The sequence below is a fragment of the Pogona vitticeps genome, chromosome 4 (assembly GCF_051106095.1).
Source record: "Pogona vitticeps strain Pit_001003342236 chromosome 4, PviZW2.1, whole genome shotgun sequence".
Lineage (NCBI taxonomy): Eukaryota > Metazoa > Chordata > Lepidosauria > Squamata > Agamidae > Pogona > Pogona vitticeps.
The window spans coordinates 195,590,592-195,605,400 of record NC_135786.1 but is presented as its reverse complement, the minus strand read 5'-3'; the positions used below and the strand labels follow the sequence as shown (position 1 = coordinate 195,605,400).

Sequence of the window (14,809 nt, the reverse complement as noted above, 5' to 3'; positions counted from 1 at the left end):
TAAATCATTTTTCTGCATCAATCCCAGAATAGTCAACTATACTAATCTGAGATAAAAGGATTATGTCTGCAATCAAAAATCACTTTAATTTATGTTTGCAGTCCAAAATTCCTTTGATTTATTGTTTTAGGAGGCATACCCTATTTAACAGAGTACACTCCTCTGTTCCTGGTTTCCTCTGTTGGAAAAGAACTAGTCCGGGCCCAGTTTAAAGATTTAAAGAAAAGGAACATTATTTCAGCCTCTTTCCTACTAAGGTGCAGTTATTATATTTCTATTGAAATTATTGCAACCATTTCTCAACTTGAGTCTGAAAATTAATACATGGAATGGTTATGCAGATCTGCTCTGCATCTTTTCTGGCCCTCTGTTCTGATATTGAATTTCCTCTTGTTTTGTGATGCATAAGTGGTCACCATAACTGTTTGGTTGAAACAATGACAAAATGCATAAAATTTCATAACATTCCTATAGACTACTTTAACAATAATTATAAAGGAATTGTGATATGCTGGATGAAGACTAAGGGTGTAAATCAGCATTTTCATGTTGTCCCAGGCAAGGACAAGGAATCACACAATTCTTTTACTCACCTATGAAGACTACTCTAGGTTTTACTGAACTTTCTTATCATTTCTTGTATTTGTGAGGACAATTCTTTTTCTGGCAACAGTTAAGCAATAAGCAACACAATAAAGAACAACAAAATTAACCAAAGCTTCTTTGTTTCATTTGCTTCCAATATTAAGCATTTGATGTATTGTTTGTGTCTTTCTTAATAATCAGCCAGTCCTCTGTTTGCTGTGTGTGCTTACAAATACCTTTAATGAAGCTTTTCTTCCTAAGGCAAGGAAGGAGGAGGCAGTAGGAGGCAAGGACTCTCACACCGCACCTTATGCCATTAACACAACCAGAATCAATGAGGATATGGAATTCTTGGTTCTTCAGGCAGGCCTTCGCCCTTTCCATTTCTTAATTCCCTATGTCTTACCAATCTTGGACTTTGCTTATCTCTGTGAAATTGTGTGTTTTAAGTTTTGTTTTATATTTGAAATGTAAGCCACACAGAGTAGATTCATTGAATCTAGATGGGTGGGGGTAAAAGACGGATAGATAGATAGATAGATAGATAGATAGATAGATAGATAGATAGATAGATAGATAGATAGATAGATAGATAGATAGATAGATAGATAGATAGAGAGAGAGAGAGAGAGAGAGAGAGAAAGAGAAAGAGAGAGAGAGAGAGAGAGAGAGAGAGAGAGAGAGAGAGAGTGCAATAAACTGAAGTTTGGCCTAGTCACAACGGGCATATTACTGGTAAGTTTCTAGTGTCTAGTGAATTACAGAATTGATATTTAGCTTGTTCTTGGTGCATTTGTGTTCTTTATTTTAGGTTTTCAGGATCAGTTAGATCCACAATTGGTTTTAGATTCAATGTAGTATTTGTGGCTCAAAGTGCTACTCACCAACATTTTGCACACCAATTAAAACTCTTTTTGAGAAATGCTGATCTTTCCAGATTTATCCACATTCTAGGTATGTGATACAAGTGTGTTTATGTGCTGTGTGTTGTCAAGTTGCTTCCAACTTATAACATCCCAACTAGCATTTTCAAGGTAAGGAGTTGTTTTACCATGATGACCCTCAGTAAGTTTCTATAGTTTAGCGGGGATTTGAATCAAGATTTCCTGAGTCCTAGTGTAACACTCTACTTGCTACACTACATTGGCTATCATCTGACAATTACTTCACAATTTTTTGTTTGTTTTTGGCAGTTTTCTAAATCTAACCATCAAGATAGGCCTCAGCAAGATTTCCTTGCTCATTTTCTTCCTCAATCTTATTTTTCACCCATTGTTTGTGTAGAAAACTGCCAAATTCTGCACAACCTAATGCCCTTTCTGGTGACTCCTCTGCTGGAAATATATTATTCTGTGCAGAAACTGAAACAATCCCGCACATCTTATTGTTTCTTCTGTTCTTTCTAGTTGAATCCAGCACATGAAATATGTTTGGTGCTTCTTTTGTCATTTTCTGATTTAGCCTGCATATGGCAAAGCAATTATAACAAGCATTTGCTACTTCTGTTTCTTCTGCCTTTTCCAGGTGAATTATGGGTAGGAAGGATACCATTCTGCAAAGGAACTGTAATAATCTTGCACAGGCTGGAACATCTGCTAGAAAAAATGGCCACAAAACGTCAAGTTCCTCTGTGGTTTCTTGGGGCAGTGAGAGTTCCACAGAAAATGCTCAAGTCACTGCCGGGCCATGCTCCAGTGGCACGGATCCCTGGAGGATCGCAAGACTCTAAGTCTCACGAGAACATCCCGGGAGGAGAGGGGGGAACGATGGGCTATTTAAGGGCCATTCGCCCCCTCTCCTCCCACTTCGTTGGCTGGCAACAGACACGGACGAGTCTATTTGGCTTGGCTAATTTCTTCTGCATAGTGCTCGGTGAGGCCGGAATACCTTGGAGTTCAATGAAGGGGGGGGTAGCATCAGCTCCCCCCGTGGTTTGCTTAATTTTTAAGCCCAAATTGTCTCAATTGCCAATCATTTGATTTATTGATTGTTGTTTATTTCTGATTATTTTCTGCTGGGTCTGTTTAGTAAAGGGTGAGGGTGCGTGCAACCACACGGGTTGTGTGGGACATGATCCCGCACAATCAGATCACACCTTTTTATTTATAGTGGGGTTTGATTTAACCATTAATTGGGGTTATTATATATAATAATAATTTTAAAAAAGAAGAAGAGAGAGAGAGAAGAGAAAGAGAGCGGTAGTGAAGCATGGCATGCATTTCTTAGGTGACTCAGGAATGGTGGTATTCAGAAGATTGTCGGCCATCTTATTTATTTATTTATTTATTTATTTATTTATTTGTTTGTTTGTTTGTTTGTTTGTTTGTTTGTTTTTTACCCCGCCCCTCTAGACCATGCCTACTCTGGGCGGCTTACAAAATATAAAAAAATATATACAATCATAAAAATTACAATTGCAGTTTCAATTAATTTAAGAAAGGATTACCAGGATGGAATAACATAAGAAAGGAAAAATAAGAGAGACTTAGTTGACTGGAGGGAAGGCCTGCTTGAATAACCAAGTTTTTAACTGGCTTTTAAAAACACCCAGCGAGGGTGCCAGCCGAATTTCTGTTGGAAGGGTGTTCCACAGCCAAGGGGCCATTGCCGAGGAGGCTCAGTTTCTGGTTTTTTCCTTATGGGCCTCTCTCGGCGTCAGACCCCTCAGCTGCCCCTGCTGGCTATGTCAGGTGATTCAGGTAGATCTGGGTGGGAGAAGATGATCTGCCAAATATTGAGGTCCCGAACCGTTTAGGGATTTATAAGTGATCATTAGCACTTTGAAGTCAACGCGGAAATGGATGGGCAACCAGTGCAAAGCAGCCAGAGTGGGGGAGATATGCTGGTGTTTTCTCACCCCACTAAGGAGCCTGGCTGCCGCATTCCAGACCATCTGAAGTTTCTGCGTCAGCCTCAAAGACAGCCCCACGTAGAGTGTGTTACAATGGTCTAATCTCGAGATTACGAGCGCATAGACTAGAGCAGTGAGGGCCCCCCGATCAAGATATGGTCGCAGCTGGGCAATCCGCCATAGATGAAAATGGGCGGAGAGGACCACAGACACCACCTGGGTTTCCATGGTAAATGCCGGGTCCAGATGTATCCCCAAGCTGTGGACCTCACTCTTTGTGGAAAGGGTTGTCCCTCCAAAGGAGAGGGAGTCACCTATGCCACTGACGGAAAGGCCACCCACCCTCAAGACCTCCGTCTTGTCCGGGTTCAGCCTCAATCCATTTGACTGCATCCATTCCAGTACAGTCTCCAGGCAGCGCTGGAGGGATCGGACGGCATCCACTGAAGTTGGCGTAAAAGAGATGTAGAACTGTGTGTCATCAGCGTACTGATGACACGATGCCCCACACCACCTGATGACCCCGCCCAGCAGCCTCATATAGATATTAAACAGCATTGGGGAGATGATCGACCCCTGTGGAACCCCACAATTGAGATTCCATGGCGCTGAGACATTCTCCCCAAGCTGTACTCTCTGGGGGCGGTCCTCCAGGAAGGAGCGGAGCCAGGCAAGTGCCAGGCCACCAACTCCCAACTCGGAGAGCCTCCCCAGGAGGATACCGTGTTCAACGGTATCAAAGGCGGCTGAGATGTTGAGGAGGACCAACAAGGACATATTGCCCCCATCTTAAATTTGCCTGTAGGGCAGTGGCACCTGGGCGTGCCTTTTTACGACGGCTTTGTGATGCAATGAAGGGCCTTCATCGCTGTTTACACAGGACTAGGATTACATGGTGTATGAGAGAGGATTTACAAGTCTGGAGCAGTTTTTAGCCGTATTCAGTGGAATATTTTTCTGGAGAAGAGAGATAGGACTTAAGGCGGACTTTCAGTTATACTCGGATGCCACAGGTTTGTCATGTTTGGGGATTTATTTCAGAGGTAGATGGTGTGCAGGAAAACGAGTGGCATCAGGCTGGCATCAAAAGAGATCTAACGTTCTTGGAATTCTTTCCTATAGTTGCCGCAATTATGGCTCTGGGCAAGCGAATGGGTGAACTCAATCATAAGGTTTTGGTGTGACAATCAGGCTGTTGTTTATATTATCAATAACCTCATGTCCCATTTGGAGTGGGTAATGTCTTTAGTTACAGTATTCACATTATGGGCTTTACAATTCAACATTTTGGTGCAAGCCCATCATGTCCCTGACATAGACAATAGCCTAGCTGATGCATTGTTGCGCCAACAGATCGAGCGTTTCAGGGAGCTAGATCCAGGAGCCAACAAGTTGCCAGAGGTTCTGCTCCCAGAGGTCTGGCAAACTGGCGAGATGACACAGACAGAGCAATAGGTTTGGCTTTTGCACCGAGGACATGGAAAGGGTACTTGGTTGTGAGTATAGAGTTTCAGGAGTTTAGGAATCCAGTAAAGTTGGAATCAGTATGGTCTGCTGCGGTTGAACATCTCCAGCAATTTATTGTCTATCTGAATAGGAAGGGATTGGCGCCCAGAACAAGGTAGGTTGTGAGCTCTCACCTATTATGCCAGGATTCATGATTATCAGGACTTTTCTTCAGATTACCTCATTAGGAAAATGATTGAAAGGTGGTCAAAAGAAAGAGGTAGATTTAAGGACACTAGAGCTCCCATATTGCCTGCCTTGTTAGAAGGCATTTGTAAACAGTGGGAGGCACTATGCAGGGATGACTATGAGGTTACGTTATTCAAAGTTGCGTCCTTACTAACATTCTTCGGAGCCCTCAGGGTCAGTGAGGTAGTAGCTTCGGGAAAGGGAGATAGGACCAATGTATCCCTGCAATGGCAACACATTAGGGTATTGGAGGGGACAGTTCAAATACATAGTCGCTGATCCAAGGCCGACCAGCAGGGCCGAGGGGTCTACATTATGTTGCAAAGCTGTCACATGGGCAACCTTTGCCTGGTGGCAGCCCCAGATGCATACCTGCAGATTAGGGGACAGGCCCAAGGATACTTCTTTATACACAGCAATGGAGTACCATTGACAAAATACTAATTTTGGAAGTTGACCGATTTAGCATTAAATAACGTTGGCGTGCAGGGAATGAGGTTTGGCATTCATTCCTTTAGAATAGGAGCAGCATCTACAGCAGTGGCCTTAGGCTATAATGTAGAAGACATTAAACAGCTTGAGCAGTGGTCTTCATCCACCTACCGTAGGCAGGGTCCTAATTCTCTTATGTATTGCAGGTATCTTGGAGGCAACAAGGAGAAAGTGTGTGATGATTGTGGGCCACAGCTATGTGTTTTGGGCAGCTCGCTATGCAGCTGCATCCCCATGGGGAGGCTGTCTGGACCTTGGAGCTAGAGCCCATATTGAGTGGAGAGGACTGAGTGGAATGCAGTGGAGCCAGCTGTGCAGAGTGGCTGCTTTTGGACAATTTTGCCCAGATGTTTTGGTGGTACATCTGGGTGGCAACAATCTGGCCAAACGTTGCAGAAAGGCCTTAATCCTGGATGGGCTGCATGATCTCACCTGGCTGAAAGTCATGTACCCAGTGATGAGTATCATCCAGTCAACAATCATCCCTCGGTTGGCTTGGAGAGAAGCCATATAATTTTTACCCATTAGCACTGCTCGCAGGCGTGTTAATCGGGAAGTCTGCAGGGCGTTCTGCAGCGTGCAGCGGCCTTGGATTGGTGATTGGTCACCAGAGGATCCGTTTGGATAAGCCTGAGGTTTTTTTTTGGTCAGATGGTGTACATCTGTCCAGTGGTGGTTTGGATGTTTTTTTGGAAGACATCAAGGTGGGCCTGTGTGCTGAGCTTGATAGGCTTGATGGTGGGCATGGGACTCAGCTATGCTAGCCCCTGTGCTGTGGTGGGTAGTGTGGATAAAACAGGTTTTTGGTGAGTCCCATTGCAATTGCAGGTAAGGTATAGCCCAGTGATCCCCAACCTTGGGCCTCCAGATGTTCTTGGACTTCAACTCCCAGAAATCCTAGCCAGCAGAGATGGTGGTGAAGTCTTCTGGGAGCTGTAGTCCAAGAACATCTGGAGGCCCAAGGTTGGGGACCACTGGTATAGCCCATCTGATCTCCCAGCACTCCAGATTGTGTGATTACAGTGCTTGGGGGGAAAGATGCACCAGGGCCACACCCGGACCAACAGTCAACAAGGAAAAGGTGGCTTGAGGTCCGGTGGTGATCAAATTGGGGCCAGCTGGGTTCTCACTGTCAGGTTCTCTGCGAGAACTTGGGGCCAAGGACTCACCCATTTGTTGATTGAGGGGTCTGTTGAGACTTCTGTGCTTAAACCTGATTCCGCACTATGGCAGGACCCTCCCCCTTTGCCAAAGGATGGCAACAATGATGACTTTCAATAAAGTGTGGCCCATGTTTAACCCATATTTCTGGTCTTGTGTCTTTATTCCGGGGTAGGGTGGGCAAATCACATTGTGAGAAAAAGAAAAAATATGACACACACCCATACATCACTCTCCTCTCCAAGAGCAAGAAACAAAGCAAGATTCACATCTCTAACATGTTTGTGTGATTTTGAGAAATAACATTTTCATTTTTTATATTTTTCATGTGTAAGTCCTTTCATCTTACACAAAAGGGAAAGTCTCTTTTGAGTCATCCCTTTTATGTTTCCCCATTTCTGATTCTGGCACTAGTTGAAAAGCCCTAGAGAACCCTTAAAACTACTCAGAATAGCAGAGGAAAGGCAATAGAGAATCAATCATCAGTACACGAGAAATAAAAATCATCATGAGACCTACTAGTTTATATTATCACATCCTCAACAAATGTTCAGTGCCACCTAAATAGCACCACAGACTCTCTACAATAGGAAAAGAGGCAGGAAGCACACAGGCATGGACTTACTAGAGCAACCAACAACACCACAACAGCAAGAATGAAATAACCAAACCAGTACCCAACTGACTACAACAGTTACCCACTCATCCCAATAGCACACTGGCACAGTCACAGAGGCCACTTCCCTGACCCACACATCCCTGCAGAAGACAACAAAACAGTCCCAACTTTCCCCACCACCAAAATGTGCATCTTTAACAAACAAATACATTGTAAAAAATTAACCAAATATTTATTATTTATTTATTTTTATTTATTCCATTTATACCCCACCTATCTGGTCATTGCAACCAATTTTAAAAAATCATTTCCACATTAAAAAAACACTTCTACGTATGTAAAGTGGTTATGAGTAATAAAAACTAAACCTTTTCTTTGACGTTACCAAGGATTTCTTCTTTTCTTTTGGTCCTACTACAAAATACAGTCTGTAACCAACCATCTGAGGTAGTTGCTGTGCATGAGGGTTTTCAAATAACTTGGCTAATTTTACCAAAGGTTCTATCTTTAATACAAAGGTGAGGTACAAACATTTTAAGAATTAAACACATAGCGATTGTTGTTTAAAAGAATTTGTATTGCCGATGCTTTAATTATGATTATACACGAATGACCACAAACCTGAGCAAAGTCTCTAGCTGACATGCAATTCTTCTGTCACAGGAAAAAAGTGAACTCCATTTAAAATTGAAGGGGGACCTTCTAGAGGCCTGGAAAGCCACATCCACTCACTTTACAAGGATGCAGCTATCCTATGCCCCACCAAAATATTTTTCTTTTTCTTCTTTAAACAGTCCCTCGATGTCTTCTAGTGCAGTCATTCTCAAAAAGAGAATTTTAGATATCCAGGACTGGGGCTGGGGTACATGTGGGTTCCCGGGGGTTACACACTCCCTTCAGACCACAATTTACCCATCCTGATTGAAAATCCTTGCAAGTCTATGTCAACTGTAAACTATTTGCAACTATTACAAGCTCAGTGTTGTTTGTGTATAAAATTCTTGGCAGGTCACCTTTGTATGCTCCTGCATTTCCCAGTGCCCCATGTTCTGAGAAATCGAACTGAGTTCTTTAACCTGAAGTAGCTTTATCCTGTACTCATCAATGTCAGATCTGAAAGCTCTCTTTCCTTTTGGACGGTAACTGTAAATGTAGCAGCAACAGTGGAAGCTGGTTTCATGTAATCAATCTCTGCATAAACATCAATCATATCTCATCTCTCCAGACCTGCTTGATGGAGGGTCAAGAGAAATATTCCCAGAAGAAATTGATATTGCAAATCAAGACAAATCCTGATTCTTTCTTCTTGAAATCCTGAATGTCAAGTGCTTTCTTATATCCTTAATTTCTGCTCATTTTCTGTAATCCCCACTTGTTAAGCACATCCCCTGAAAACTAGAAGAAGCTATTTTAAACATGCTTGGAGTACATTTTATTTTATTTTTATTTTTATCCAACAGAGGTCTATGAATTCCATTTTGTGGCCTGACTATTCTTGTCTTGCTTTCAGAGATGTTTCATTGCTGAAAATAGAGTTACTAAGAAGGAGTCATGTGGAAAAGGCATAAAATGTATCCTCTTCAAATTCAAAACTGGGCCAACTATGAACAGAAACAGCTGTAAAAGGACCTTAGCAGTTATGGTGTTCTTCTGACATGATATGAAGTATTCCAGGTTTACCAACTCTAGGGCTACAATATATAGAAGCCTCAACAAAAAGAGAAGAGTCTTCTCAAGATGCTCTAAATTATCGGAAGCAGAATAAATAATTCATAGCCTCTCAGTGGTTGTTGGGGTGGATACTTTTCATTATTTGTTTACAGGCAAACAAGAAAAAAATCAGACTCAAGCCTAGATAACTTCACATCATGCAGCACTCAGTTTTTATTAGGAAACACCCTGGACACAGTTTTATTTAAACTTCCCACATATTTATGGGAGGCCTTGTATAGTAGGGAACAGAATATGTACTAGACCTGGAAGTCCAGCATGACTTTGATCTGTCCCTTTTATATAGGGACAGATCAAAGGGGGGGGAACCAGCCATCATGATGAGGATTAAGAAGAATGGGTTATGACCTTATTAGGCTTATTAGAGGGGAGGGTCTGTTGTCATCAGAGGTAATGAACTTTGTTTGTTGAGCTCAAGGCCAGAAAAAATATTTTGCAACTTGAGGGAGAATATACCACACATTCTTCATCTCGGCAATAAAAAATATACCAAAAGCCTTTCAATCAACTAACAACTTGTTGCCCTTTTGCAACAGCTAAAATATGCTGCCTCAGGGGTTTGCCTCAATGTGCCTAATGGTAGATCTGGCCCTGGTACAACTACTCTCCTGGCATCTAATTTAGAAATACAAGTCCTCCATAACATTCTGTTCACTTTATTATTCTTTGCACCTGAGTTCTTAGGTGGATATTTTCTGCTACAAATAATCCCTTTTGTTACACTTGTACCCAATATAGCAGGCTGGCCTTACATGTGGTCTATCTAAAAGTTTATTTACTAGAAAATATAGCACCTGAAAGATTAACTTTGATTCAAGGAAGCTATAACAAGTTTAGGGAGTATGGTATGGTTTCCGAAAGATCAGTCATTTGTTTTTTGGAAACTCCTACCTCATTACAAAAAAGATTTTGCATTATTTGAAATTTTAAAAGTGTTAAAGTCAGACAGCAATCCTAAGCCAACATTCCTGAACACAGTAAAACACAACAAAATTTAACTCCATTTATGTAATGATACAATGAAAGTATCTGATTTTAAGTATTATGTTGGTCAATTGTTTGGTTAGGTAAAGGTTCCCCTTGACATTTAGACCAGTCATGTCTGACTCAAGGAGGTGGTGCTCATCCCGGTTTCCAAGCCGTAGAGCCAGCGTTTGTCTGTAGACAGTTTCCATGGTCACGTGGCCAGCACGACTAGACAGTAGAACCTTCCCATCATGGTGGTTACTATTTATCTACTCGCATTTATACATGCTTTTGAACTGCTAGGTTGGCAGGAGCTGGGACAAGAGACAGGAGCTCACTCTGTCATGTGAATTCAATCTTACGACTGCTGGTCTTCTGACCTTGCAGCACAGGGGCTTCTGCAGTTTAACCTGCAGTGCCACCATATCCCTATTGTTTAGTTACTGACTCTAAAAAGGATATAATTGAACCATTATGATGGTCATATTTTCATGCTTATGTTTTCATTAAATGATCAATGAAAGTGTAAGAAGTAAGGGCTCCCTGATTCATCTGGGGTCCTATTTGTTGTCTAGTGTCCTGAGAGAGTGGAGGATGAAGATGACCAGTCTGATGGTGATGGCAGCCAGATTCCCAGAAACCAGTGTGAATAACCATTCTCTACTCAGCCAGCTAATAAAGAAAGAGCTAGGTTGGTGGCAGGGCTTCAGGGCGCATACTGGAACATCACAAATTTCTCTTGGGTCTGTTCCTGGGGTATGCAACTGCTCCACTAGGCTATCTTTGTTGAAGCTGCTCCTTTTCTCCTCAATATTCTTTAGGGCACCCAGTTCTATTATGGACAATATACAGTGGGGTCTCGACTTACAAACTTAATCCATATTGGAAGGCAGCTTGTAAGTCGAAAAGTTTGTAAATCGAATCAGCATTTCCCATAGGAATGCATTGAAAACCATTTAATCAGTTCTGGCTGTTTAAGTCAAGCAGCAGTTTGTAACTCGAATCATTAGTTCCCATAGGAACTAGTGCAAAGCCAGTTAATCTGTTCCTACCACTGGGGGCAGAATTTTTTTTCCTTTTAACCTAAGATGACTTAGGCTTTAAAAAAGGAAAGAAAAGAGGGAGGGAAGGAGGGAACAGACACCTTTTCAACAGAATACCTTGAAAAGCACCTTTTCAACCAAGACAAAGCACCTTCTGGGAAAAGCCAAGCACCTTTCAGACAACAGATCACCTTGATAAGCACCTTTTCAATCAAGACAAGCCAATACAAGCACCTTTTGGGGGAAAGGGGGGCAGCAAAGGAGGGAGGGAACACCTTTTAAAAATCCAAAAATCAAAATTTTTAAAATAGCCAAAATATAAAAATACAGTCTGTACAGCACTGTACTGTACCAGGCAATACCAGGTAGTACCACACAGTCTGAAGACTGTCTCCAAATCCACTCTCAAAACACTGGAAAGAGCGAGGAAGCAGACAGGCACCCTTTTCACTGGCCAACGTTTAACTGAAAGTTCAAATTTCGCACTTTCCCCACCTCCCGCACATTTTTTTCCGGTTTGTAACTTGAATCTAAGTTTGCAAGTCGAGTCAATATTTTTCTATCAGAGCGGCTTGTAAGTCGAAATGTTTGTAACTAGGGTCGTTTGTAAGTCGAAGGTTGACTGTATTATGTAATATTCTTTTGTGTTTTATACTATATTCTTCCTTTAATCATCCATCACAACTTCATTGGAGGGTGGCAGTACAGGACATTAGGGTGGATGTAATTTAGGAGGAATGAGGCCTGTGTACCAGTGTTTTTTAGGGAGCCCTTTAGGGCATCTTGGGTTGAAGATGATTGGGGATCTGCCTGGCTTAGTGGCTAGCTGCACTGCCTTCATCACAGATAGTAGGAGGACCACACAATGGCCATTCAGGTGGCATCTAGGGAGCTACCATGCCATTGAAATTCCCCAGCAGCCAGGCCGGAGTGGCTTATATCACTTGGCAGCTGGATCAGCTGATTCCCAGATTTGTTTGCCTTGTGCTGTACCAAGCTGATTTGGTTGTAACAAATAAAGCTGGTTCATACATTTTTAAGACAATATAGTGTGATGTTTCTTCTGAGGACTTTAGTGACCACGTATGCCACCTAAGTCTGCAATGTATTATTTTTAAAATGGACAGAAACCTAAACAAAGCATATAGCACCCAACAACACTGTGTATGTATGTGTTGCTGTTTTTTTAAAAAAAAAACACACAACACAGTTCCAGTTGGTCAACACTCCTTAGAATTTACCTTTCCTTTGACAAAAATGTCTTCCCCTTTCTTTGGTAATTTCCTCTTGCCAGTGTCTCCCATTGAACCTTTCAAAGTGACATACACATCTGAGTCTGTTCCTGATCCTGGGGATGAGTCCGTTGAAATGAAGAGAACATATTCTTTAACTGGGAAAAAAGAAATAGTAAATATCAGTCAAGAAAAACAAATGATTCTTAAGCATAATACTTTCATTAGTAGCCTGTTTGTAGAAATCTACTCCATCTGCTGCCACTCAGTGCAAGAATGTCAGAGAAAGATGAGGCTGCAGTGGTCTGGCTGATGACTTAACTGTTCTCAATAAAGAAGAAACTTTCATTTCATCTGTTGTCAATCACCTCTAAGCCTTATGACATTTCTCCTGTGCTCAACCATTTCTTCACACCAGGTCCAATTCTGCCTTCTGCATCAATTTTGACAGTCTCTCATAGAAACTGTGAGGAAGGCCTCCAGCATGTGTAGGCACTACCAACGCCTCAGGAAGCAGACCTGGTATTTCATTCTTTGATACTGACAGCCACTTCACATAGCCACCAAGCATTTGATTCCTGCTCTTTCCCCCATCCTTTATCACTCCCAGGTCAGAGAACAGTGGCTATGCCTTCAGAGTGAAATATGTGTAGAAAGAACTACTAGTTGCAAGTGAGGAGGCCCTATCGAAAGATATAATAAAAAGGCTTTAGCCAGAAAGCTAATCTGAGCAGATAATTAACCTCTTCAATGATAACAGAGAATACACAAGCCCACCAACCTGATTCCCTTTCCAGCTCCCTTAAATGAATTTTGTTTGTGTGATGGGTAAAAATGATGCAACTGCCAGAAATTACTGTCAGTGTTACTGCCAGAACTTGCTGAAATGAACACATGCGGATCATTCCATCAGGCTCTTTATCTCCCTGAGCAATTTCTTTTGTAGTAGTAGCTCTAAATGAAACTTTTGTTACCCAGTCATCCCATCACATTCACTGATTTTTATGGGGAGTGGGACAGGAAGGTTCGATTTGTTACCATCATGTGTGTATATGTGGTTTTATCCCTTCCTTACTGTTCTTTATTGTACCTTCCTTCCACCCCCCCAAAAAAAACACCTTAAAGGATAAACAATGGAACTGCTGCACAATTTCTCTTATCTGGTAGCACTAAGAGCCCCCCCCCCACCTAGAAGGACACTGGCTGGCCACTTTAAGAACGTGGCGATCTCCTCCGAAGCCCCTATTCCCCCAGGCCTTCGCAAGGTTCTCGCCCTTCTTCTTTCTTCGCTACCACCAGGTATTATTGCTCTAATACCATTTAACCATGAAGACATGTGTGCTTTTAAAACTTAAGTCATTTATTAGATTAGGGAAGTTAATATATGATTAATATTCAATAAGTAAATCACAGGTTGCTAATCACTTGTATTTGAATCAATTCTACTTTAACTTTAAAACTCTATTAACTCTCTGTTCTATTCTTCATTCTCACAGATCATTAACTCATTCTTAGTTCACTTTTAAGTCTCACACAGTCTCTCACTACCAGAATCTCTCTCAGACTCCCTACACCAGCCTTTATATCCAGCCCCGTCGCCCCTTGACTTTGCCTTCCGTCCTCTCATTGGCTCCTTCTCCACTGTTCAGCTGTGGTGGACAGGTGAGGGTGGGGCTGTTCGCTACAAGAACTAACATATAGCTTTAAGAATTTGTGCTTGAGTTTATTCATTTTCATCTTCCTCCTTCCTCCTTTTTTTTCTTTTGTGTTTTGCATTTCAGGTTGCAGGCCCAGGTTTTATTTATTTCATGTAAACTTTTTCCACAAACCTTTCTCAGTTGAAGAGAAGAATCCACATTCTTTAACTATACTCAATGATTTTATATATAAACCTGTTAGCAAACCTGTTAAAAAGCTGCAGCCAGCTATGAGAACTGGAAATTCAACTACAGTGCATCCTTCAGCATCTGAAAAATCCCGCAGACATGGAAATTGTAGAATTTCTTTACTTTGTCTATGTTGAAGTTTCACCTGCACATAGAAGGTAAAATGAGGTTTCTGTAATGACACAAAGGTCTATGAAGTCCTGCAGTCCACTTTAAGCAATGAATACCAGATGAAAAATGGACATAATGGGTGCCTGTAGTAGGTAGCATCCTGGTGGTGTACACTGTCTCCAAAGAGAGAATCCTGTCCTCCATTAATTTGTGAAAACCTTTTTGAATGCCTCCTAAATATCTTCTCATAGTGAATCCCTCATTTAACCATTTAATGTTAACACTGACATTGTAAACTACATCTTTTTGACTGTAGAAGACATGTTATTTCTATAGGGCAGAAAATTATCTAAAAATGCTAAAGTCGATGGCGATTTATTTTGCTTAAACCATTGAGCTGATTCCACAATCCTATGCAGATGTGCAGGGCTAAAATT

The 14,809-nt window shown here is 41.7% G+C and overlaps 1 protein-coding gene across 4 annotated transcripts in view; it reads right to left on the bottom strand.

Annotated features, from left to right (window-relative positions):
• Positions 1–14,809, bottom strand: part of RP1 (RP1 axonemal microtubule associated) — a 276,632-nt gene that overhangs the window by 17,245 nt on the left and 244,578 nt on the right. For all 4 annotated transcript variants that reach the window (XM_072998925.2, XM_078393749.1, XM_020795975.3 and 1 more), the window contains 2 exons: positions 14,280–14,406; positions 12,385–12,533 (listed from right to left, as the gene is read on the bottom strand). In XM_072998925.2, coding sequence (XP_072855026.2) covers positions 12,385–12,533; positions 14,280–14,406 — 276 coding nt within the window. The remainder of the gene's footprint in view (positions 1–12,384; positions 12,534–14,279; positions 14,407–14,809) is intronic.